We start from the raw sequence: 27,192 nt of genomic DNA, 5'->3' as shown, positions 1-27,192 counted from the left end.
GAGAACAGGGCACTAACACACCCAAGGGTAGGGTGTTGTATATCTCCCTCCATGGGAGAGTGGGAAAGGGATCAGATTTCAACCCAGTGGGCCAAGATGTGAATGCAACATGCAGGCATGAATCAGGGGACTAATAGATAGACCTGCGAGGTCGGTCCCCAATACCAACTACGTGGTCACTCCCCCATCTCCCCAACCCCAGAAGAATTCACTTCAGAGGACAGCACTGAATCTTCAGCTCAGGAAGAGGGGGCACGTCTGATCAGGAGCAAAGAGTGAAGGAGAGAGTGGAACACATCACGACCCAGCAAGCCTTGAGGACAGAATTCCAGCTCAGAGTAGCCAAAGCACAGAGAGGATCACAGGGTCAGTTCCAACACAAGAAAAGACGATGTCCCTCACTGACACAGCGTTAGGGGGGACAGCACTGGGGACGCAGTGTGGGAGTTGTGCCTGAATTGACCGCAGCACACCGGGGTGAAACAGTCCGGGAGTTCAGTGGAGCAGCAATGGGAGAAAAGCAATGAGGAATGCCAAAGGTGGCCTTTGGGCTCAGGGTGTGGTACTCATCAGACTCAACCGGCAAACTCTCCTAAAGGTCAAGAAACACACCTTGAACTATTTACAGTCTTTTCTTTGTCATGGGTTGTTGTTTTCTTTTGTTGCTTTGTTTTGCTCAGTCTTGTTTTTGTGCATATTATTATCTCTGAATGTCTACCTAGATGAATAATCTGGAGGAGAAAATAACGGGACCAATGGTTCCGGGGGGGGGGGGCATGGGAGGGTTGGGGGAGGAAGTGATGTTAACTAGGGAACAACAAGTTTTTCAAAATCAGTGTCAAGGAGGATGTCAGAGTTCTAGTAGTGATTCATCACGGACAATGTAATCGAAAGGAATTACTCATAGACAAATGAAGGCTGAGCATGATAGTGGGACAAGAGGAAAGTAAAAGGCAATAGAGGAAAGACCTAGAAGGCAAAGACATTTATAGAGGTCTACATACAGGCATGTCTGTGAGATCACGAGACGTCGAATACATCAGTTATCAGGTATCAGAGACCAAATAAAACATATCATTGTGATTGAGGGGGAGCGCATAGTGGGGACCCAGGGACCATTTGTGGGCAATTGGACATCCATATATAGAAGGGCCATGAGAAGGAGAGGAGCCAGTCAGGATGCAGTGTAGCAATGATGAAACGTACAATTTTCCTCTAGTTCTTGATTGCTCCCCCTCCCCGCCCATTCTCATGATCCCAATTCCACCTTAGGAATACGGCTGAATCGGAGGATGTACACTGGTACAGATAGGAACTGGAAACAGGGAATCTAGACAGATTAACATCTTAGGACCAGTGGTGAGAGTGGTGATACCGGCAGAGTGGAGAGAAGGTGGGAGGAAGGGGGAACCAATCACAAGGATCTATATATAACCCCTCTCTGGGGTACTGACAGCAGAAAAGTGGGTGAAGGGAGATATTCAGGCAGTCTAACACATGACAATAATAATTATTATTTATAAATCAAGTATTCCTGAGGGAGGGGTTCAGGGAAGGAGGCGAAAACTGAGGAGCTGATACCAAAGGCTCAAGTAGTAAGAAAATGTTTTGAGAATGATGATGGCAACAAATGTACAAATGTGCTTGACACAATGGATGGATGGATGGATGGATGGATGGATGGATGGATGGATGGATGGATGGATGGATGGATGGACGGTGGAAAGTGTTGTGTGAGTCCCCAATAAAATGATTTAAAGAAAGTAAACCCCGAAATCCACTGTCAGAGTCGACTCTGACTCATAGCAACCTGTCAGGACAGAGTAGAACTGCGCTTGTGGGTTTCTGGAGCTGAAAATCTTTATGGGTAGGGAAACGCTCTCCTCTTTTCCCCTGCAGAACTGGTGGGTTTCAACAGTCAATCTTGTGGGTAGCAGCTGAAGGCACCTCCCACTATGTTACCAAGGCTCCTCATTATAAAGAAGTAAATGGTGATAGCTAGGGTTTGTGGGTCAACATGGCTCTATAAGCACCTTTTCGGCAGGGATTAGCCTGCCTATTAGGTCACAGTTTGTTTGGAGAGCCACCAAGATGAATGGCTCACTGGAGGCCGGGCCCGTTCTCTCTGTGCCATCACCTTCTTGCTGACAAACCATGTGGAGTGATGCTGACACCTGCGAGGGCCCAGGAGATGCTTCCACCACCACTGGATCTACAAGACATTGCACTCACTGGCCTGTGATCTTCCTGCATTCCGCTTCATTGCGTGAATGTGTGATTCTGAAGGGGGACTTAAGGACCAGTATCAGACTTAGGGGCTAATATGGGACTTCAGAGACTTGATCTGGACTGGGCTGGTATGTTTCCTTAATGTACACATACTCTTTGATATATAGCGCTTACTTGTACATAATGAGTGGCCCTGGGTTTGTTTATGTAGTCAACCTGGGTCAACACATAAGGCACAACAAATAAACTGACAAACAAGCCCATTGCCATTGAGTCCACTCTGACTCAGTGACTCTACAGGACAAAGTAGAGTCACTACTGCCTCCTGTGGGTCTCCCAGACGATGAGTCTCTATAGGAGGAAAGCCTTGTCTTTCACTTTAATTAAGTACACGGGACGGGGACATTTTTATAAATGCTATGACAGCATAATTTTGAAATAGAAGCAACCCAAAACTGTAGGTGTAGTAACATATGTATGCATGTATGTATACGTGTGGGTGTTCTGTTAGATATTTAGTTCTGCTGCTAACAGTGGATGGATTTAACAAACGAACATTTATTTTCTCACTAGTTCTGAGGGTAAAGTCTGATAAAGTCTGAAATTGTGTGCTGGCAATGGGGACTTTCCTTCCCTATTGGCTCTGGGAGACGGTCCGTGTCTCTTTTCGGGTTCTACACCTTGGCAAACATGGGGATCCTCAGGTGGCACGGCGTCCATCTCCCCCCACCTCTGCTTGCTCACTTGATGCCTTAATCTGCTGTTTTCTATCTCCAAAGAGATTAACGTAAGGCACACCCTGCACCGATATTGCCTCATTAATATGACAAAGATAGCGCATTCCCAAATGCAATTTTAACCATGGTTCTGTTGTTAGGTGCCATAAAATTGGGCCCCAAAGCATAGCGTCTCTAGGCACAACGGAACTAAGTACTGGGACATCCTCATTAACACAGCTCCATGGAACCCATTGTTAGCCACCATGTAAATCAATCCATCTTAGTGGGGGGGGGCTTTCTTATTTTCCTGATTGGCTTTATACAGCACACTGCTCAAGTCCAGGCTGGAATTCCTCCCAAGACCTTGGCCCCTAATCTTAGTCTGGAATCCCTGCTGCAACCTATCCACCATGGGGACCCTGCCGGCATTTTAATGCCAGTGACATACCTGTCAGCATCAAAGTGCCATACCAGCTACCACAATACGACAAACTGACATGCCCAGCGATGGAGCCACAGGTGAGGATTGACAACACATATGTCAAGGGAAACCCTATGTGATTTCTAACCAATATCCTTCCCCAAAGTGCAAGTCCTCATGGACTGTGCACATCATTCTGATTTAACTTTGACTTCTCTTAGCATCTTTCTCCAACTCTTTAGTGTGCGTGCATCTCTGACAACCTGAGATTCTGGAAGAAAGTCACAGGAATCTTAAAAGCCTTTGTGTCAATAGGTGGGTAAGGCATTCATCCAAACTCATTACACTGTACACCCCAAAACATGTGTATTATATTGAATATAATTTATATTTCTATTAAGATGATTTTGAATATTTGTATCGCTTCTAGGATACTCAACATGCACTCATTGATTATGTTATTGTATTAAGCGGGACTAGGGTCATTTTTACATAACCCAAGCTCCCTCAGGACCTTCAGATCTGAACATCACAACATGCTTCCCCATCATTGCAACTACAACAGAACTCTCAAATTCATTGACCGACAGCAAACATGGCGCCCCAACATCTCAAGCATTAGCCTTACCCAGTTGGCAGACTGAGGTTGTAAGAGACACGCTTGATTCCTTTCTATCCCTCACCAATCGCATGCACTCCATCAACAAGTCCAGTTGGCTCCACTTTTAGGGGGAATTCCCTGAAACTTCAGGCAAGCCAAAGGACCCTGTCTCCTGCACGATCATGGTGGTCTATTACCTCCTGTCCCTATCCCGACTGTTGCTGTCTTTCCATCTTATGTCCAAGGACCATTCCCAGTAATTTAACAGGAGCATTTAACCAAAGCAGACGATAATATTCCTTTCTTTCTTAAAGCTCCCCAATGGCTCCCGCCAGAGGAAACATAAATTTCATAGCTCTTTTCATGGCCTACAAGGTCTCCTGTGGGCTGGCTCCTCGTATCACTATGACCCCATTTCCTCCCACTGTATTGCTAATGCAGTGTGGACCAAGCTTTCCCATACACGTGCCATGCTTATTCACACCTCAGGACCACTTCCTGGGCACACAGTGCTCAGAACCTGTGATCTACCTTCTGACCCTTTGAATGTCAGGCTCAAGTCTGTCCCATAGAGAGGCCTTCCCTGACCTCCCCACCGTACCCATTTGCTGCCATAGATTCACATTTTATGTTCTTCAGGGGATTCAATGCTCAAGAATAGCATCAGCCCCTGGAGAATGTTACCTACGGTGCAGTGATGAGAATGCGTGACTCAAATGGACACTGCAGGGATTAACATAACAAACAACATCACTCTTTATTTTTAAAAGGAACAGTGCAACTGGGTGGAACAAATGCATTAAAAAATGGCCAAAGGGAGCAGGAACATGATAAGGATGCTTATGGCCCAAATCTGGGCTCCTTTGGAGTTTTCATTGCAGGAACCTTGGGTCACTTCATGAAGGAATCTTTTGTGATCTCAATCATAGGCTGGAGGGAGAAGGTCTGAGTGTCAGTCCCAGGCCATCTGGCTTCCGCTCACATAGCCTGAAAATCAGGCCTCACTAAGGAAAGAGCAAAGACCTATGAGGCTATGGCATCATCCGAGTTGTTGTCACAAAGGGACCTGGGGTGGAGGAAGGACTATTACATCCACCGGGGCCAAAGTGGGTACAATGACCACACAAGGTGACATCAGAACCGTGCTTCTGAGTAATGTTGCTGTGACAAAAGCAGCCGAATGAGCATAGCGCCTAGAGTGTCAGGGAGGAACCTCCTAGACACCCTGAGTATGCCCGTACAGGCACAGAGTCCATGCAACCCAGAACGTCTCTGCACCGCCTGAAAACACCTACATGGCGCAATATACATACTGAGTGGGAAAGAGGTCCAGAGTGACAATGAGTGAAATAAATAAACAAGACTCATGGCCTTTGAATTTCCATCATTCACTCTCTAGACCCTGCCCTCCCCTCCCACTCCCACAGTCCCTACTAAGGCCACTGGAAACTCCTACCAGACCGTGTGGACAGTGCCTGCAGGATTTACTGCTGCTCCTGGGAAGAGGGGGCCCCAAAACTGGGCCCTGGGGTGAAGAAGGCACTCTGGCTTTCTTTGGGGCTCACGTCAGCCACAGTCAGTTGGTCCTTAAAGATGCGTATGCTGGAGAAAGAATGGGGCTCAGACAGCTGGACACATAGACTAACTCACACCGCCAAAACCGATGCTGCCCACACTCAACCACCACTCCTGCCATCCACGACCCTGCCTGCCTCCGACTCCTTGACTAGTACTCTTTTCTCTCACAGAACCTGCCTTTGGAGAGCTGTCTGCCACCTGCACTAGGTTTCTAGGTTTCCCCCACCCAGGGAGGGTTTCATACCTGCCTTTGCCTTTACAACAGCCCAAGGAGGTGCTTCCTTTAATCATAATATCCAAAGATGGACAGAGATGTCACTTAGCTTGACCAAAGTCAGACAGCTAATTGAAGGCTGGCGTCAGGGGTAGACGTCACTATGCCACAGCCTAGACTCTCAACCACTAGGCCGGTAGGCTCCTGGAGTCTACCTTTTGACATTATTCAATGGTGGGGAAATCAGAGGAGTCCAATGTCACCATTCCATCCTCTGTCCATAGCCTGGGATGGGTGTTCCCTGTGGGACCACAAACCCAGCACTCACCTGGAATCGCTGCCAGTCCTCAAAATGAACTTCCTGGTGAAGGTGCAGACACTCGCCTCACACATGCCCTCTACTTCAAGGACAACAAGCACAAAGCACATCAGCGTGCCCATGGTTTACACACTCATCAAGGGTATGATTTTCTCATGGCACATGGAAGGGGGTGCACACAGGGACAGGTATCCACAGAGCTTCAGGCGGGGGGGGGGGTAAGGCTCAGCATGGGGGAGGGCAACAAGAGGGAAAATCTCTTCCCAATGCTAGTGCCACACTCCTTGTCAGAGCTCTTCACAAGTGCGTTTGGCTCCATTTGAACAGAAGCCTGAGAGATGGCCAGTACTGGCCCATTTTGTCAGTGAGGCTAAGAGATGTCTCAAGGCATGTGATGCCCCAAGGGGTGGGATGGAGACATGAGCCATCAAAGTCAAATGCCTGTGGCACTAACACCTGGTCTGCGGCGGGTTAGGTAGAAACGCAAGTCGGTCAGACAAGGGTGGTTTGGGGGCAAGGTGAGAGCTGAAGGAAGCAGAGGAAGGGAGGGGATGAAGGAAGCCTGGAGAGCTCTGAGAGGGAGCCATGGGGATGGGGGACACGAGACCCTACAGACACTCACCCTCCTTGATATGCCCATTGACCGAAAAGTAGAGCACCTTTTCCTTTTGCTGAAAGAGAAAAAGAGGTCAGGCCCCCAGGATCCCAATAAACCTCCTACCCACCTCTGCTCCCAGAGCCCGCCGCAGGGAGGAAGCAGGTGCTCACACTGTAGACACACATGTCCACCGTGAAGGAGTTGAGGTCATGCTGGGTTGGTGGCAACACACGGAGAAAGTCAATAATCTCCCCTTTTGTGCGTTTCAGCAGCTGAGTCCGTGGAACTGCGCAGGGAGGGGCAGAGAAGGACAGGGGTTGCTTCACAGAACTGAGCCTTATGGTTGACTCCTCCACGCCTCCTGTTAATCTCCCTGCTCACACGTACCGGAGTCTTTTTGCTCCTTCATATTCCCACTACCTCTGAAGTACTTGCCCAAGCTGGATCTAGGAGGAAAAGAGGAACGGAAGTTGGAAGACTGGCTAATGTTTTCTGGGAGTCACGGAACCCAGGTCTGTCGCTGGGACTGTGGCACTCACAAAGCTAAATCTTCTGGGTGGCTGGGAAGGGTCATGGAGAAACAGGCTTCTTCATGGTAAGCATCCAGGAGACCCTGTCGGTCACAACAGTCATACACCCAGCAATACCTGTGGGAAGGAAAGAAGACAGGCTCTGTGATATCTGCACCCCCTCCTAGACTTGATACCACCCCTCCATGAGCAGGCCTGTGTCTGGATGGTCTCCTCCATTCTAGTCCTCCCTTAGGGCCCCACGGGTGCTTACTGTTTGAGGAATTTCAAAGCTAGATTCTCCAGGATATTAAATTCAAAGTCACTCCCCTGGAAACAAAAAACGTCCTCAGGACTCTGGCTGCTGTCAGCTCCTCACGCACCACCCCAAGCCCTGCTGGATCCTGCCTCCTCACCTTGCTGACTGGTAAGCGCTTACTGCCTTCAGTATCAGAGACAGTGGTACGGGGTAGCTGCTGACCTTCCTGAGGAAAGGAGGAGGAAGTCAGTAGGGCAGACCACAGGGTGGCACTGGATGCTCAGGGGACAGAATGGGCCCAGGACAGAAGGAAGATCAGGGAGGAGTCCTCAGAATTCCTGGTGCCTTCGCCAGGGGTCCCAGAAGCTAGGGCAGGGCGGTGCAGAAAGACCATAGCCTCTGTCAGGTGCCCTCATGGGTTCATGCTCCTTTGAGGGTTCAAGGCCAGATCCAAACATCTAAGCTGGACCGGAGCTAGGAGATTCAGGGCAGGGTGTGAGTGGCAGCCTGCAGCAGGTGGAGGAGGAAGGGATAAAAAATTCACTTACCAGGCACAAAAATTTGGGGAACAAGTCCACGAGGTCACTGTGAAACACACATTTGAAAAAGCAAGGAGTCAGTGACAGCCTGCCCCATGGAACAAGCACACCTAAATGGGAACTCAGCCGGGTGTGCCCCTCCCAGGCCCCAGAGCCACCAGCCCTTCAGGAACCTCCATCATGGACTCATCCAGAGAAAGGCCTAGTGGGCACTGTCTCCACAACCATCTCACTCTTTTCTTCCCCCTGGCAAGCGCCCAGACCCCCTTGCCCAGGGGCAAAGACCCAGGAAGTGGACACCAGCCACTCCCACGGGTGACCGACCGATTGGAGAGGACATGGCATGTGGTCAAGCCAGCAAAGCAGGGCTGTAATCTCCTGCCGATGGAGGCAACAGAGGGTGCAACTGACCTTACGTTGGTGGGCTCATCTGGGAGGGTGGTGCCCAGAGGCTTTCTCCCCGCACACATCTCCTCTGGCTCCGGCTCTTTCACCTTGTCCAACATGCCTTCACACTGTGCCGGTAACTACGAGGAGCCACGTAAATCCATGAGATACCTCGGCAAATCTTGCATTCCACAGTGACATCTTCTCCCACAGATCACCCTACCTGTCCATTTTCACCTTACCTCCTTCCTTCAGAGTTCTCTGGCTACTGCTCCTCACCTGGTTTTTGGAGAGGTCCAGGCTGTAGCATTCAGTGGCGTCCTGCATGGTGTTGGGGCGGCCAACTGAGTGGCAGGACAAAGCCTGTGGCGTAGGAAGTTTGAGTGAAGGTTCCCATAGGGGCTATCTGGGAGTCATCTGCCCTCCATCCCCTCTGTGCCTCCCTCGCCCTCAATACTGGGCCCACAGCCTCACCGTGGGCATGTTCCCCTCGCTGATCTGCAGGGAGGCACCCGGGTCACTTCTAAGATTTGGTCCCGGTTCCGGGTCATTGGCCATCACACCTTCAGCAAACCAAGAGGAGAGACTCAGTTGAGGAGTTCAGCTGGACCAGCCCCAACACCAAGCCCTCCAGAAGCTATCTTCTAACTCTCCCTCCCAGGGTGGCACCCCCACCCTCACCTGACCTAGAGTTATTGCTGCCCATGGTACCTGGTGCTGAGTGGCGTCCCAGGAGATGAAGGGTTTCCGAATTATCATCAACGGTTTTCACATTGATCACCTGTACAGATAGAAACAGAGGTCAGTGGCATTGAGACCGAAGTGGTGGAGGGGAAATCAGTGAGGGAAGGAGCACTAGTGGGTCTGCGTCTAGACACATATGTTTTGAGATTGTATTACTTCTAGAGTTTTCCTGTCGTTTGATTGCAACATTCTTTGCACAGACTCTGACATATCAGAGAGGTCTATAGAGACAGCAGTCTGCAGAAGAAACAAGAGGCTGGATATATGCCAGGACCTCTGACAACCAATATCAAGGAGGAACCATTCCATAGCCTACGTTCCTGCCCTTACCTAACTCTGGCCATGCTCAGACACACACATTACTGTAATCCCAAATCTCAGCACTGAAATTGTTCAATACAAACTCAATGCTGGCATTTTTGACATCCCACACAAACACCAAAAAGAAAAAAACAAAAACAAAAAAAGGCTTTCCTTTTCTCATCCTGAAACTTCAATGAGAGGAGCAAGAGAAATACAGCAGGAGGCCCAAAACCCTGCTCAGCCTAACACCTCCGTCCAGCTGGTGACCACTCTATAGCCTCCCTGTCCCCTCTTACCTTGGATGGAACAAATGGCACCTGACATTGCTTCTTGGACCAAGTCACCTGCAAATTCTTATATCTCATACCAATTGGAAACTTGGAGCAAAGAAAAGGGGGGGGGCACAAGAAGACAATGACACGATGGAAATAAAACGTACACAGACTCCTGTTTTCAGATCTTTTATCAAGCTTCACATTATTTAAAAATAAAGACCAGAATCCATTATTTATACCTGCTATGCCAGGTATGGGTTTCCACAATCCCCTTCCTGTACATTTGAACATGTAAACTACATAATCAGATTAAGTTGTGTAACATGATGTTCCTTTCATCATGTTCCAGGAGATCCTACCTAGTATAAACCCTACCTTCCCCTCTCCTCCAGCCCTTAGATTTGAACCAAACTGAGCCATGCAGTGGGTCATTGTGTCATCTCTTTTGAGAGCAGTTTAGACCTCTGTCTGTAGACAACCTAGCCATCCTCCCGACCCTCAGCCTCTTCCTGTTATATGACTACTCTCAATCTACCTTTTGATGAATTGAGGTTGTTAACATGTACTAATAAAAAACACAAACGATCCATTCCCTATACCCCCAGAAAGTGCCCAGGGTCTCCACTGGAGATCAGCACAACTCCCACCGAACTTTCTCCCCTACGCACGACGTCCAGTTTTGCCAGGAGACTCACTGTGGTTTTGAAGAGCATGGTGGTGGAGCTGTCCTGCCTGTCCCCATCCAGTGCTCCGTCAGGACGATTTTCCTCGCTGTCCACATTACCGCGGGTTTGGTCCCCCTTATGAGCACGGTCTCTTATGGCGTAAGGGCTGCTATGAGAACGTAGAGAGAAAGAAAGCACGGGTAAATGCCGAGAATGTTTTCTCACACCCTGCTCTACTGAGACCAAGTCTATGAGAATGTTTGCTCGACCAGGAGGCTGGCTGTCGCAGTCCTCATTCTCTCTGGCTGGTTGGAGAACAGAAGAGGAATGACAGCTGCAAGGACAGCTTTACATATCCCGATGGTTGTGCACCCCGCCCGGCAGAGTGGTCACTCACAATCTTATTCCAAGCCGCCCTTTGGTATCGCTCATTTCCGCGTCTCCATCTCGCTTCTGGCCGGAATTGTTGAGAGGATTTGGCAAAGGTCTCCATGTTGCTTCAATGCAGACTTGTTGAGGAGATTTGGCAAACGTTCTTAGAGGAATAGTCCAGCGTATTGTCTTTTTCTTTGGCAAAGAATCCGCTTGGCGATTCTTCTTTGAAGCTGAGAACAAGGTATCAATAGTTTACATGATGGGCAGGGGGGGGTGGGGTAAGAAGCTAGAACAACACCATAACTAATACAGAACCAATCACGATTTTCATAATCTACAAAGAAATCTAGCACACTGCTGCCATAGTTGAACTCTTTCATGATGGTTGCACTTCCTGGGGTCTGAGAAACGGGGAGACTCTTAAGACCAGACTGAATTGAGCAGCACAGAGGAAAGGCCTTGAGCAGAGGGTCCATTCTGAGATGGAAGTCCCTGTTGTGCCTATCACAGTCTGGGCAACACTGAACAACATCGCTTAACACCGTAAACCTCTTCTGTTCTAAAACCAAGACAAATCACATCAAACTCCACTGCCATCGAGTGCAGTCCAACACGTAGCAGCCTTCTATCGGCTTTCTGAAGCTGTTAATTCTTTGTAGGACAGACAGCCTCATTAATTGCCCAAGAGGTGGCTGGTTGGTTTGAACTGCCAAGCTTATGTGAGCAGTCTGCCACGTATCTGACAGCAGTAGCAGGGCTTCTTTCTTCTGCTCTAGGAAGTGAAAGATTGGTCTGAAGAAAACCCCCAGAATGAATCCTGGAGAGATAAACTGACGGGTAGTAACACATTAAGGTCAAAGGGCGTGCAGTGACAAAACCGAACACTTGTTAAATTGAAGTCATGGAGAGAACAACGGAGAAGCAGAGCTTGAAGAGACTGTGACTGAAACCCTTCCAGTGGTAACAACAGACACCAACTTGTTCTTCCCAGGTTGACACCTGACATGCAAGTCTTTTCCTCGGGAGTGGGGCTGACAAGTTACTCAATATAAATTAGAAGAAGAAATCGATGTTTTTCGTATGAGGTGTACATCAGTGAGGAAACCAACACTAAAACCGGCTGTCCCTGTGCTGTCCCGTTTGAAATCAGGCTACAAAAAGAGTACATACCTTCCACTCTGGAATTTATGCTTTGGAGAGTCACATCTATGAGGGGCTATAAAAACCAAAAAAATGGGAAAAGGCTCCGCCGGGCAGAGATTTCCTAGTATGCGTTCCCCCCGGTCCCCAGGCGAGCGTCAAGCAACTCGCTCTGAGTCAGTGCACCAGTGGCGTCGCATGGGAGGGTCCTCTCTGGTCACAGCAAAATTTTTCATAAAGGCAATTTTGCTCAAACATCATTTTCTGTGATGGCCCATTTAAGAGAACAGCGTGAGGCTGTGAAATGCTGTTTCCTGCTCGGGAAAATTGCTGCAGAGATGGTTTTGATATTAAACACAGCTCTCAAGGACAGCACTATGGGAAAAACTCAAGTGTGCGAGTGGATTACTCATTTCAAAAATGGGGAAATGTCAATTGATAACACACCTCATTCTGGACGTCCATCAACTTCCAGAAGCACCAAAAATGTCAATGCAATTCGGGCAGATATTCTCAAGATAGTCTGCCGCCGCCGGACCAATGAAGAGATGGGACGTTATCTGGACTACCTTGGAACTTGGTTCAGCAAATTGTAATGGAACATTTGGGAAGGAGAAGGGTAGCTTCGAAAGTGTCTGACTGACTAGGAAACACAGAGCCGCATGGAAACATGCCTTGTTTCGATTTATAGCACGGCAGCGACCCAGACATTTTTCCCCCCAAAGTCATTGCTGGTGACAAGACATGGTGCTATTCTGACAAGCCCTAAAACAAACATCAAATAAACCGGTCAAAGAAGCCATCATCACCTCACCCTAAAAAAGCTCGCCACGTGAAATCAAAGATCAAGGAAAAGCTCAATTATTATTATTTTTTTGATGCGAGCTGATAAGTGCTATTGGAGCTCATTGCACCGGGTCAGACTGTTAATCAAGCTTTCTATTGACAGGTTCTGAAAAGATTGTATAACAGAGTGTGACAAAAATGCCTGAGTTGTGGCAGACGGTGGACTGATTTTGCAATCACGACAACGCACCTGCTCATGCATCCATGTCAGTGCACCTGTTTGAGGCAAAAATACAGCATGCCTCTCTTGCCGCACACACCTGACTCACCTGACTTCGCTCTGTGCAACTTCTTTTTGTTTCCTGAAATGAAGAGAGAACAGAAAGGACAATGAATTAATAGAGGTGAAGTGGAAAAAAGAAGAAGGAAAATGCAGGGGGTGCTGTCAGCCATCCAAACAAGAATAGTTTGAAAAATGTTTTCCTATAACGGAATCCCCAATTTAACAAATGGATTAAGTGTAATGGAGAGTCCTTTGAAGGTGATCAGGTGGTGTGTAAAAAAAATTAAATACGTAGCTTTGGGGGGTGAGGAAATACATGTTTTTCCCCTTTGGGGGCACAAGGGTACCCCTTCGTAAATGTTTTACATTAACTCGGGTTTCAGGGTAAACGCGGGAAATAACTGTTTACCATTCCCATGTCAACAGAGTAAGAAGGATCTGTACGTCTCAGGCTGTGTTTATCGACTAACTCGATAGCAGGGCCCAGCTTTTAGTCACTGGCAGCCAGGTAAACATGAAAAGATTCTCCGAGGTCTCTGGCCCCTGTAGCTGACATCCACATCCAACCTGACTGGATTGGAGAAATTCTTTTAGCGTTTCCTAGAGACTGAATTAAGTACCTTAGTCTAACTGCACTTAGTGAGGGGGGGTTTTCTAAGTGTGTGAAGCTACAATGATCATATTTACTATTATAATATTAACAAGGAAAAAGCACACTTAAGATAAAATCACTGCTAGCAAAAAGGGAGAGCTTTTCTCATGATAAAAGGTTCAATTCACCAAGCACTATAAAGCAATGCTTCAGCCTAGAAGCTAATATATATATATATATGTGTGTGTGAATATATATATATACACATATACATATTATATATATATATGTATATGGAAAAAACTGACCCCCCAAATAGAGGAAATGGTATGTCATCACCAGAGCGGACCATTTTAATGGAGTGGCGAATAAAAGAGGCAAATCCAAAGTCAGATGGAGAAGACTGAAAGTGCGTAACGATATCGGCTTCACTGGCGTCGAACAGGGCACGTAACAAGAACACGTGGGACGCTCCAAAATAAATTGTATGCGGGGCCACAAAACAAGCCTCTGGAAGCTTTTCGTCTCACTGCCGTGGAGCCCGTGCGGACTCCTAGCGACCCTGTGGGCGGGGGAGCAGGGCCCCCGTGGGTTCCAGGCTGAGACTCTTTCCGGGCGGAGAGAGCCGCGTGTTCCTCCCGCGGAGCGGATGCTGGTCTCCATTGCTGACTTTGCGGAGCGCAGCCCAGCACCCGACCGCTAAGGCACCAGCGCTCCAGACACGTTTCCCAGGGGGATTCCGTCTGTCCCTCAAAGGCTGGTGTGGCGATGCCAGAGCAAAGACGGTTCCCGCGCCCTCCCCAACTCTGACGACGTCAGAGCAATGACGGGTTCCCGCGCCCTCCCCAACTCTGACGACGCCAGAGGAACGACAGGATCCCGCGCCCTCCCCCAACTCTGGCGACGCCAGAGGAAAGACAGGTTCCCGCGCCCTCCACAACTCTGACGACGCCAGAGGAACGACAGGTTCCCGCGCCCTCCCCCAACACTAGTATGAACCCCCCCCTCACAAACATGCACTTCCAACGCGTCCACCCTGGGGGACGCTCACCCAGTTGGGAACCGCTTGACCCAGGCTATTGGCCTTGAGCAGGAGGACGGTTTCACAGGAGCCATGAAGCAGAGGAAGGGCGGGGGTGAGGGTGTGTGTGGGGGGTCCCAAGCGGCACTACAATGGAGGGTCTCTGGACACCCCGCCCCTAGTCCCCATCCTGAGGACGGTGACCGAGCCCTGGGCTCTGACCAGCCCATCGCGAGGGCTTCCTCTGGGACCTGGGCGAGGGAGGCGGGGAGGGGCGCAGCGCCCTGCCTTGGGGACCAACTCACCCACGGAGTGGCCTGCAGCCATGGATGTGTCACCGCCGGGCTCGCAGGAGAGTTCTGGGCCTGCCGGCTGCAACGGGGCGCCTGGGGCCGAGGGGGGCTCTGGGGGAGAGCCGGAGCCGTCTCCGAACCACGCGGCCATGGCGCCGCCGCCGGGGACAAAATGGAGTTTGAGCGGGAAAGCTCTACCCAACGGGCCTCGAGAGGAGGTTGTTTCCGGGGCGGGAGCAGACCTCACTTCCGGCCCGGCTGCGCGTGCGCGGGCTCAGGAAGTCTCTTTCCAGCCGCGCTATCCCCCACGCTGCCAGCGCCGGGGGCTCCCCAGAGCGAGGTGGCCCGAGGGCGGCGCCAGGATGGCCGCTGCACACCTAGGGAAGTGGGGTGCTAGACTGTCCCCCCACTCTGCGTGCGCTGCCTTATGTCCTGAGCCTCCTACAGCCTCCAAGCCCAACGGACAAAGACGCTGGCCGCCTGCCAGGCCCTGAGTTTGCTACATTTCATGTATTTGCTCCTACCTCCCTCGCAAGAGCGCTGCCAGTGCACAGCTACCAACCCTCCGAGGTTGCTGAGCCTTAGTGCGGTGCAGGAGCTCCGATGCTGCCTGGGAAAGCACGGTGCAGCCGAGAGATGTGACCCCCTCCCACGGCTAGCTGCATTAAAGTCTGGGTGGACTGTCGGGGTTTTCTGAAATTCGGGCAAAATAAAGGAGGACATCCCAGATAACATATGCAAAAACCGAAGTTGAAATCTAAAAGGGAAATGACTGACTTTGGTAGTTCCCTGAAATGAGATTGGGCGCTGTAGCAGAGGAGGGACTGGGGGATGGGAGGAGAGACTGTGATGGGGAGGGGGGACAGGGGCTGGGGGAGGATAGCAGAAGGGGAGGGTGTCAACTCGATTTAACGTTAAAATGTGAGGGAGGGCTCACTATAAATGGATTCCCCCTGGTTTTCTGAGCAAGAAATGTGACTGAAAGTCTGCAATAAGACTTTGGGGCGATTCTACGTAGCCAGAGCATTTGTTTTCAATCATTTACTTGGGGACTTGTACAACTCTTATCACAATCCATACATCCATTGTGTCAAGCACATTTGTACATTTTTGCCCTCATTATTCACAAAACATTTGTTATCTACTTGAGCCCCTGATATCAGTTCCTCGTTTTCCCCTTCCAACCGCTTCCCCCTCCCTCATGAACCCTTGATAATTTATAAAATTATTATTCTTTTGTCATATCTTGCACTGTCCGATGTCTCCCTTCACCGACTTTTCTGTTGTCCGTCCCCCAGTACGGAGGTTATATGTAGATCCTTGTAATTGGTTCCCCATTTCTACCCTACCTTCGGTTCCTCCTTCAGGTATCACCACTCTCACCCATGGCCGTGAAGGGATCATCTGTCTAGGATTTCCTGTGATTCCAATTCCTATCTGTACCAGTGTACATCCTCTGGTCTAGCCAGATTTGTCAGGTAGAATTGGAATCAGGATAGGGGGGTGGGGTGGGGATAAGCATTTAGGAACTAGAAGAATGTTGTGTGTTTCATCGTTGCTACCTTGCACCCTGACCTGCTTGTCTCCTCCCCGCGACCCTTCTGTTAGGGGATGCCCAGTTGCCTAAAGATGGGCTTGGGTCTCCACTCTGCACTCACCTCATTTACAATGATATGATTTTTTGTTTAGAATTATTCACTCCTTGTAAGCAGTCACTGTCCCTTGAGAGAAGCACAGTCCCTGTGTGAAGAGAAAATACATGCATGTGAGGGTACAAGCATTTGGGGTGAGAGAAGTACAACACATACGCACAAATACACACAGAAATACAAATGCAGATAAATCAAAATGTGCTTTTGGAAAAGAGAAAACTCTCCTGTGAAAAGTTTCCTAAACAGATGTGGAACTTTTATACAAATTTATGAGATAGTTTTAAGTATTTATCCCAACAAACATGCCTACTTATAAAATGATAAATATCAAAACGTCTCCTTGTAGAATAATTGTGCATCCATCCAAGACCCGCTCGCTGTGGTCCACTGACACCAAGCGTAAAGAAATCAGTGCTCGTTTTGCAGGTAAGTTTCTCTTTAGATTCTGTGTGGACCTACCTTAAATATTTCTGAGTGTCAGTAGGTATGCGTACACTTTGAACATTGGTAGCCACGCAAATCATGTTCCGTAAAGTTTTCCTCATCTTTGGTTTTCATTTCTTCAGCTATAGATAGCATCGCTCCAGACTTTTATTACAGAAGCAGGCTCCTCTTTAGGCCAAATAATTGTTGGTATACTTCTCCGTCTCTCTCCTATTGTTTAAAGAAAGTCTTTTATGATTGCACATATTTTAGCAAAGCCTGTAAATTTGTTGACACATATTTAAATTCCCTTTCACATTTCAAAACATCCTTTTACTCTTGACAGTGGGAAAAAAGCAATCCTTCTAAAAAACCCCACTACATTTTATTCTAAAGTAATGCACTCATGGCAGAACAAAATTGAGTAATGCCCAGGGTTTCACCAAACACCAGGCCACTAGAGAATCCAGCTTTTACAGCTTGGGAGGCTTCAGGGCACACTGGGAAAAGCTTTAGATCTAATTCTACATTTGTGAATACTGGGTACAGTAATTAGGTATTTGTCTGGTGTAAAGGAACTACAGTATAAATCAATCAATTTACCTCTGGATTAAAGTAATTCATTTTAATGACCTTCCCTCCAAGTTGGCCACTTGTCCCGTGCTTCTGAGAACCTCAAAACACATCCTGGACAAGCCAGTGCATGTGGCCCAACATCCACGTGTGAGGTGTGAAGTCTCCTCACAGTAAACAGTCTGGCCTTGGGTCCTCGTTCCTGAAAGCCAGACCACATCTGAGGCTGACAGACCAAGAGGGTCCACCTTGGAGGCCATATGCTGACTAAGCCTCATGCGTGATGCAGGCTCTCAGGGCTACTCTCTGGGGGCTACAAAGGCTTTGGAAAACAGAGGTTCAGTGCAGCTTTCAGGGTGGTGACTGAGCATCTGCTTGCAGGAGTGTGAGCATATCCCCTGGGGACATGGCAGCTCTGAGGTGAGACTTTTCTCAGGATTTGCCATCTCGGTTTGATCCCCTTTTTTCTTGCTAGATTACAGTTAGTCGTTTCCCTGGAGTTTGCAATTCATTCCAAATAGATTAACTGGTGAAGGGGGCCAAGAGAGAAAGGACCAGTATCAACTGGCCTAGCCCCAAGTGAATGAGGATGAAAGAGAGCAGTCTAGGCAGCTGAGGTCTGCTCTAACCAAGGAAGGGAGACTGGCATTTCCACCGGACGCTGGTGTGTGGAGTGGGAGTCATTATCCACCACAGAGTTGGACTCAGTTTCCCTGGAATGGTCTTGCAGTTTGTGGTGTGAGCAGCAATCCGTAGAGGTCTCTAATAGAGTCCCAGGCCTTTAGGTCCAAGAGGAGGAATCTCTTCTCCGCCACTATCTTTCCCACCAAGAGGCCTAGTTGTATGTGTGCCCTGAGGGCATGGCAGAGACAGTGGGAGCGTTCAAACTAGATGTGTGACCCTTGAAAAACACAGAACCGTACTATAAATTTACTTAGAGAAATCTAGTGGAAATCATGAAACATCTTTTCGATCACAAACAAGAATCTCACACATAAATGTGAATCACTGAGAAAATATTTGGAATGTGTTTCTTGAGAGACTCTTGGTACATGAGCACACCTGATTACCTAAAAGATCATTTCTCCAAGTGTATATTGAAATAATCCAAATAAGTTTCCGTTGAACACAAAAATATTATAATACAAAATGCAAGGAAATATCCAAATACAAGAGCAAATTATAAATCTAAACACAGAAAGATTGTAATATGTATGAGGGGGTACCAAAATAACATAATTTTTTTTCAAATCTTTAATTTTTTTTTTTACAAAATAACCTTATTGCCACATTACACTTAATACATATGTCAAATCTGCTATTTCATTTTTGGAAAGGTTTTTCAAACTGATCTCTTTGGATAGCTAACAGCATCTCCCTCGGTTTTTTTTTCCACCTGTTTTATTATATCAAATCGCTGTCTTTTCATGTCCCTCTGAATTTGTGGAAACAAACAGAAGTTGCATGAAGCAAGGTCAGGTGCATCAGTTGTGTGGGAGGCAAGAGAGGCATCCTTTTTTTTTTTGCCCAAAAGTGGCACACTAAAATGGCCGCGTGTGTAGGTGCATTGTGGAGGCAGTGAATCCAGTCCCCAAACTGCCACAAATCAGGCCTTTTTTGGGATACACCATTACACAATCATTTCAGAACCCCTAAATAGAAAGGCTGATAAATAGTCTGAGCTAGTGGGATGAACTCCAAATGCACTACCCCCTCACATCCAAAAAAATAAATAGAATCATCTTGATTTTGGTTTCACATTATGGGCTTTGGGGGGCTGGTGTAAGGTGACAATGCCTTGATTTATGTTTGCTTTTGCAGTCGTCGTAATAGCACCATGATGCCTCACCAGGAAAGACCATGGGAAAAATTTCTGGGTTGCTTCGGAGCTGTTCTTTCAAACACCAGCATGTTTCCACTCTACGTGCCTTTTACTGGTTCGTCAGAACCCTAGGCACAAATTTCACAGCCACCCTTATTCGTGTTTTTTAAACTAAAAGATCATTTTATTGGGGGCTCTGACAACTTATTGCAGTCCATACATCAATTGTATCAGGTATATTTGTACATAGGTTGCCATCTTTCTTTTCTGCATATTTACTTTCTATTGAACCCTTTGTATCAGCTCCTCTTTGTTTCCATCCCCCCCTCCAACTCGTGGCCCCTTGATAGATTATAAAGTATTATTATTTTAATATCTCACTCTGACCACTGTCTCCCTTCCCCCATAGTTTCGGTTGCTCTTCCCCTTGGAATTGGGTCTGTGGTTATGTGTCAATCATACAATTGGTTCCCCTTCCTCCCCTTCTCTCCCCCCATCCCTTCCCTCTACCCTTCTGGTATTGCTATTCCCATTCCTGTTCCTGGATTCTCTGTGTTGTCAGCTTTCTGTCTCTTATCTATACCTATGTACATGCTTTAGTCTAGTCCAGAGTGATAAGCAGCACTGGGAGTCATGATAGTGGGGGGTGAGGAAGCCTCAAGGAACCAAAGGGATATTGTGTGTTTCATTGGTACTTAAATGCACCCTGGTTGACTCACCTCTTTCCTGTGGTCCCTCTGTGGGGGGATTTCCATTACCTACATGGGCTTTGAGTCTCTGCTTCAACCCCCCCCTCATTCTCAGCAATATATTTTTGTTTGTTTGTTAGGGATTTTTTTATGTCTATTAACCAGTCCCAATGACACCTCATGATCGTACCAACTGGTGTGCTTCCTCCATGTGGGCTTGTTGCTTCACGGATAGATGGCCATTTGTTTAACTTCGGTCCTTAAGACCCCATACGCTATATCTTTTAATGGCCGGGCACTATCCGCTTTCTTTTTACCACATTTGCTTATGTACCCATTTTGTCTTCAGCAATTGTGCCAGGGGGTGGGGGTGGGGTCTTGAGCATCACAAATGTAAGTTTGTTAGAACAAAGTGTTTTTGTATTGAGGGAGGGTTTGAGCTAAGGCCCAAGGTCCGTCCACAACTTCAGTGACTAAATAGATAGATAGAAAGATAGATAGATAGATAGATGCACCAATACCTCTATTTTAATTGATTGATGTGTTTACATATATACACACCTATGCCTTTACCTCTATCCATAGCTTTGCTTCCTAGAACCTTCCTCTGTTTCCTTTTGCCTTCCTCCTGCCCCACCATCACGTTCCCCCTACTTCCACCTCCTAATACTTCCTCTCAACACCCACAGGATCTCTACAACCTCCTTGTTGTTGGTTTTAATCCCTTAGTTTTTTCCTTGTCTTTAGCGTTGTTTGCTCACCACAACCCACCAACACCTGCCACCACCTTCTCCCCTCAAGACCCACCAGGGCCATTGGTCTTGTTGCTTTCTCCTTAACCTTGCTTCCCATACCTGTCTTATATAAGTAGGCAAACCAACAATGACATAGATCAAACAATGAGAAAACAAAAGATTGAAAAAAAGTAAAGCAAAAAGGGAAGAGAGAGAGAGAAAGCATACGTAATTCCAGGTCTGTCCACTGTCCTTTATTACTATCTCCTCCCTGGTCCTGGAGTTCCAGAAGCTGCCCCTCCTAACCTGAAGTCTATTTTGGGGGCTCTTTAGGGGCTTTGTGGTTTGTTGATCTGTTATGCTCCCTTCTTGGTTTACCAGACCGCATTACACCCACCACCCGTGTATCTCCATTATTGTCCTCTATCACAGAATGCTACAGTAAGGGATTAACATATCATGAGCTGTTATCAGCCCTGCAGTCCTCTCTGTGCCTTAGCAGCTCCATGAAAGGACATCGTCCTCCTGTCTTGCTGTGCCAAAATGTGGTCTAGGCCAACTGTCCCTTTCTCTTTTTCCTTCTTGGTTTGCTTCTGTGTGGGTGTGGCATGTCGGCCCACCTGAAGATTTAGTGTAGTTCTCTATCACACATACTTCTAGGGTGGGGGTCAGTTTGGCTCTGGTTAGAGTCGGCTCTGTAACACAGTCTTTTCATGCACTCTTCCAAGTAGTTACATTGCCCTCATGGTTTGGTGCATAGTGATGATGTCTTTATGCACATTCCAAATTCTGTGGAGACATAACCAATACTCTCCCCTGGGGGAGTTAGTACTCTACTCCCCCCATGCCTTTATCTCAGTTTCTTCACACACACTCCCTTTTATCCTTCTCCCATTTTCTTCTTTGTGTTGGATTAACATGTACCTGCTTGGATTTGGTCTGATCTCTACCAGACAGCCTGTACCTCAACCAAAATACTGTGAGATAAGTGGAGTTTCTTCTATACCAACGGTCACCGCCACCCTTATCATTCCCAAATTGTCCATTAAAATTCACTGAACTGAGCTTTAAGAGATAACATCACCATTTTTCAATGGTACATCATTGGTCTTCCAGCACAAGTGCACAAATTTTGTTGACATTTTCATTCATTTGGGAAGTTGACAGATGTCCAGAATGAGGTTTGTCGACAATCGACATTTCACCTTTTTTAAATGAGAAAACCACCCATAGCTCTGTCATTGTAAGACGCGTTTTTCAACATCACAACGGATTCTGCAACATATTTTTCTGAGCAGGAAACATTTCACAGTCACACACTGTTCTATTAAATCAGCCATCAAAAAACTGGTTTTGAGAAAAACTGCATTTATTAAAAAAATTCACTGAGACAAGAAAGTACCTTTCCAGGCAATGTCACTGGGTGCACTAATTTAGAGCCAGTTGCTAGATGCTCACCCAGTGGAAAAAAATGTGTACTGTGAAAGCTCCGCCCAGCAAAGCACTTTTTCCATTTTCTGGGGGGGTGCCCCCATCTTATGTTTGAATATAACATTGTGACTGTGTATCCACATTCTCTCTCTCTCTCTCACACACACACACACACACAACTTTCTTCTTATTGTGGGAGAGGATGAATGAAGCTTTGTCACAAGATTTAATATCTTTTGGCTTAGGCTGAGTTACTCATTAATATTTTGTTTGCTACATAAACTTCCAGAAAATTCCCTCTGAGGAATCCCCTCCCTTTCTACTAACCTGGCTTCCTGTTCATTCTTGTCCAAGCAACAATTCTGGATCCAGTCACTAGATGGCACTGACCTCTCGGTTTTGAATTTTTTTTCCACTGAAAAACATGACTTGGAAACATTAAAGAAAAATCTATTAAAACTTCTTTATATTGTTGTGTTCTACGCAGCATAAAATAATGATCAAATCTCTGGTTTTACTCTTCATGGTTTCTCACATGTAAATCATAGCAATAGTTTTACAGTCAGCTGAGTGGACTGACTGATACCATAGGCCTGAGCTTAAAACAAAGAGGGCAGAGGGTTCAGCATTTACTACAATGATCCTGTTTCACACAGTTTTCTCATTGAGCATGCTTTAGGGTAGTAGATTTCTACACCTGATTAGCTTGGTACTTTCCTCCTCACCTGGCTAACGTCTCCTGTTATAAACACCACTTTCTGTGGGAAGCCTTCTCAAACAACCCTAATGGTTTGATTACCTGTGGAAACGCCATGTCTTCACCATCTCCAGATAAAATACTCCATTAGAAAGAAGTCCTCCCCTCCCAACTATCATGACCCCAATTCTACCTTGCGGATTTGGTTATAACAGAGGATGTACAGCGGTGCTGTAGGGATCTGGAAACACAGAGAATCTAGGGCGGATGGACTCCTCGGGGCCAGTGGCGGGAGTGGCGACACCGGGAGGGAAGGGGGTGTAGAAAGGGAGAACCGATCTTGGAGATCTATGTCTATGTATAACCTCCTCTCTGGGAGATGGGGAATGGGAAGGTGGGTGAGGGGAGACGCCGGGAACTGTAAGATAAGGTAAAATAATCATTTATAAACTATTAAGGGAGCAAGGGGAAGGGGGAAGCGGGGAGGGAGGAGGAGGGGTAAAAAGGAAACCAAGCTAATTCCAGGAACCCAAGTGGAAGGTGAATTTTGAGAATGACGAGTGCAACGAATGTATAGGGGTGCTTTGCTCAATTGATGTATGTATGGATTGTGATAAGAGTTGTATGAGCCCCAATAAAAAGATTTATTAATTTTTTTAAAAGAAAGAAGTCCAATGACTCTGAGTTCAAAAATTCTCAAAGCCTGTGGCTCCACACATAGATGAAGACTCCACAGCTTTTGAGCATTGCACCTAAAGATTTCTTGTAGCATTTACCTCCTCTACTAACCAAGTGCTCACAATTGTTCATCTGTTACTCCCTGCTTTGTATTGCCCAAGTTTTAGTCAGGCTTCTCTCCTTCCTATAGAACTCTGGCATCTACTTGTCCCAAAGATAGAGCTAATACTAACCAAATAGAATGAATCTCCCTTATTTATTACTCCTCAGAAATTACAAATTAATATTCATGATCCCAAAAAAGACTGGATAAACATTTTTCCCAATGAGAACTAGAATGAAATGGTCTATTAACCAAAAGTTGCTTAAGCTTTTCTACTTCCCCCATGTTTCCAGAATATTGACCCAACATTAGCATACAATTCCTCCTTAACACCTCTTCCTGAGAATAAGTGACCTCAGAGTAAAAGATTCTCACATTTTTTTAGTCAATTCTGTCACCCTTCCATTTCCACACCTTTAGTTTTGGGGGGTGGAGTTTTTCGGGGGTGGCCCCTAATGATGTAATAGGTTAAATTTGTCCTGCTAACCAAAAATTCAGTGATTTGAACCCACCAGGTGCTTGATGGGAGAGAGATGAGATAACCTGCTTTTATACAGATTTACAACTACAGAAACCCTATTGGGTTGCTACGAGTCAGAAGCAACTCGACAACAATGGGTTTGGTCTTTGGTTTGGCTCTGCTCTTGTCTCTATAAAATAAAGACCCCTCTCCTCCCCACCCCAAACCCTCAAGATTCTTTCATATTTCTAAACATTCTCCTTATTGCTATTGGTCTTGTTGAATTTGTTTTGGATTTGTTTGTTTTTTTGTTTTATAAAAACTAGTCTTTTCTGGTTGTTTTGAGATAACTTCTGAGACATTATGGACAATTTGTACACACTTCTTAGTGTGCACACCAATTTCAAAAAATGGCATGTAATTATAATTCTTTTCTAAATTCCAGTGACTTTCCAATTTTAAAATTTGAGGCAAATTTTCATTAAGAGTATATCAAGTAGTGTGTTAGGCTGGGATGACTGGAGAAACAAATCTAGGACACTCATGTATGTAAGAAAGAGTTTTATATAAAAGAGCAATTGTATATTAAGAAAATATCCCAGCCCAGTCCAGATCAAGTCTATAAGTCCCATATTAGCCCACATGTCTGATACCATTCTATAAATGTTCTTCAGACTCATGGAACACATCCAATGGATGATTACAGGCCAGTATGTGGAAAGTCTTGTAGATCCAATATCAGTGGAAGCATCTCAGTGCTGGCATGCCTCTCTTGTGACTCCTCCAGCTCCAGGGCTCTGGTTATATCATTGTAGCTCCATGTATCTTGTCAACAGGAAGAAAAGGCAGAGAGAGTTTTCCTGGCCTACAGTGAGCTTTTTAACTCCAACACGCCTCCAAATGAGGTCATCAAGATGTAACCTGATTTTCAGGCTAGACTCCACCCCATCTTCAAGTTGACAGTACAATTGTTACTGCCACAAGTAGCATTATCTTCAAATCTTGATAAGTGGTTACATAATAAATCCCATTAACTTACATTTTAATGTCATACTACATATTCAAATTTTCAACCTGTGATAGTACATAGCAAAGTTATCAGAAAATCTGGACTAGTATAACCAAATTTATTACAGAATGTACAAAGTTCTGGTAAAAGTGTTATGATGAGGGAATATTTTTCAGATACAATTCCACTTAAAATGATGGCATGGAAACAGAATTTTAAATGTTCAAATCGCACAAATGCATGGCAGTGACTTCAAATTGCCATTAAATATGTTTTCTATTTGGAATACAGAAACTACCCTTTCCCTATCCCAAAGTGTCCTTTGGCACCCAAGACAGTGAAATCTTCCCACAATTCAGCATCACACTATTTTCTGGTTGTACCAAGAACTAAATAACCTGTAAATGATTTCATGCCTTAAAAAAGCATTTACACTTTAAAAATGAGATGAAGAAGGATTTCTTGCTTTTTAAAACTGTTTCTAGAGCTACTAAGAAAATTTCATCTATAAATTAGTTGGTGAAACTATCCCTCTGGATTTTCCAAGAAGGTAGTTAACATTGCTCACTGACAAGACATGATAGATAAACATGAATTAGAGTTGACTTCTTCTGATTCATAAGATGCTAGACATTGCCCTTTATCTGTTTCTCCATTTTCGGCCTCTAAATCTTTATACTTTCCTGGTAGTCACTTCAGTATGCTTTCCCTTTTCTCCTCTTTTACTTTTTTGTTTCTCAACAATCTTATTGAAAATTAGTATGAGAAATCAGGGATGAAAATTTCCCTGACATCATAAAAGAGAAGCAAGTAACTATTCAAGGAGTTGAGAAATCAAAATAGGATAGATCGCAAAAGAAACACAACATGAAATCAAGTAGTCAAACTCCAATTTCAAGGAAAAAAAGAGTCTTGAGCTGAGTTAAAGAGGGGAAAAAATGAAAGATTAACATACTAAAGAAAAATAATAAGTTTTTTTTTCTGGGTGAAAAAAGTGCCAACCAGGAGTCCTATATACAACAAAGCTATTGCTCAGAAGCAAGAAAGAAATAATGATAGTTCCAGACAGTAAAAAATTAAAGCAATTCATACAAACAAGACTAGCATTACAAAAAGTATTAATTAGATCACTATGGACACAAAATCAACAGCAATAAAGGACAAATATGAAAGCAGCACACAGGACAACACTACTCAGGAACCCATTAAATAATAATGTCACTCAAAATGACACAGAAATAGAGGCAGAAAATAGACACCAATGATACCACACACACAAGAAAAACAAACGCACACAGCAAAAACCTCACATATATTTATAATAACACTGAATGTCAGTGGATTAAATCTAGAGAGAGAGGAACCAAACTTGGTTTAAAAACAAGACCCCTCTATATCCTGCCATCATGAGACATATCTTAAAGTCAAGAAAATAAATAGACTAAAAAACAGAGGATGGAGAAAAATTTACCATGTCAATGGCAGCACCAACAAAACATCAGTGGCCACATTAATCTCTGATAAAATAGACCTCAAGGAAAATAATATGAGATTCAAGAATGAGCACAACATAATTATTAAAGGAACACTAGGAAAAGAAGATATTATCACAATAAACATAAGCACCTCCAAGGAAAGACCCTCGAAATACATTTATCGAGTCCTCACAGAGCTGAAAAGAAACAGTTTGGTGATTATAGTAGAAGACTTAAATCCAGGACTCACAATGAAAGACAGATCATCAGGAAAGAAATTCAATAAAGAAACAAAAGATCTAAACAATGCAATCAACCAACATGACCTCTGAGCCATGTACAGAGAGAGCACTATATCCAACAACAGAATCTTCTGCAACACACAGGTCACATGTTACCGCACAACCAAGTCTTAAAAGAGACTGCATATTAAATTAAATAAGGAATGAAATGAAGAAATTCATTGAAACAAACGGGAACAATAACACAATATACCAAAACCTTTGGGACACAGCAAAAGTAGTTATCAGAAAGCTATGTATAGTGATCAACACAAACATGAAAAAAAGATGAGAAATCCAGAAGCCTATTGGTTG

General features: G+C 45.8%; 1 protein-coding gene across 1 annotated transcript; it reads right to left on the bottom strand.

Moving 5' to 3' along the window:
• Positions 1 to 4,749: 4,749 nt before the first annotated feature.
• On the bottom strand, positions 4,750 to 15,001 carry LOC142434229 (nuclear RNA export factor 3-like). Its single transcript, XM_075538937.1, has 19 exons — positions 14,863 to 15,001; positions 12,991 to 13,023; positions 10,758 to 10,965; positions 10,391 to 10,529; positions 9,717 to 9,797; positions 9,085 to 9,154; positions 8,848 to 8,936; positions 8,653 to 8,736; positions 8,398 to 8,513; positions 7,996 to 8,032; positions 7,605 to 7,673; positions 7,463 to 7,518; positions 7,219 to 7,326; positions 7,067 to 7,125; positions 6,850 to 6,965; positions 6,704 to 6,752; positions 6,091 to 6,163; positions 5,427 to 5,572; positions 4,750 to 4,974 (listed from the first exon to the last, which is right to left on the bottom strand). The coding sequence occupies exons 1-18, from the start codon at positions 14,999 to 15,001 to the stop codon at positions 5,455 to 5,457; spliced, it is 1,644 nt and encodes a 547-aa protein (XP_075395052.1). The 3' UTR covers positions 4,750 to 4,974; positions 5,427 to 5,454.
• Positions 15,002 to 27,192: the final 12,191 nt, after the last annotated feature.

This window comes from Tenrec ecaudatus, chromosome X, assembly GCF_050624435.1.
Source record: "Tenrec ecaudatus isolate mTenEca1 chromosome X, mTenEca1.hap1, whole genome shotgun sequence".
Lineage (NCBI taxonomy): Eukaryota > Metazoa > Chordata > Mammalia > Afrosoricida > Tenrecidae > Tenrec > Tenrec ecaudatus.
The sequence above is the reverse complement of the archived record's forward strand: the minus strand, read 5'-3'. Positions and strand labels throughout refer to the sequence as shown.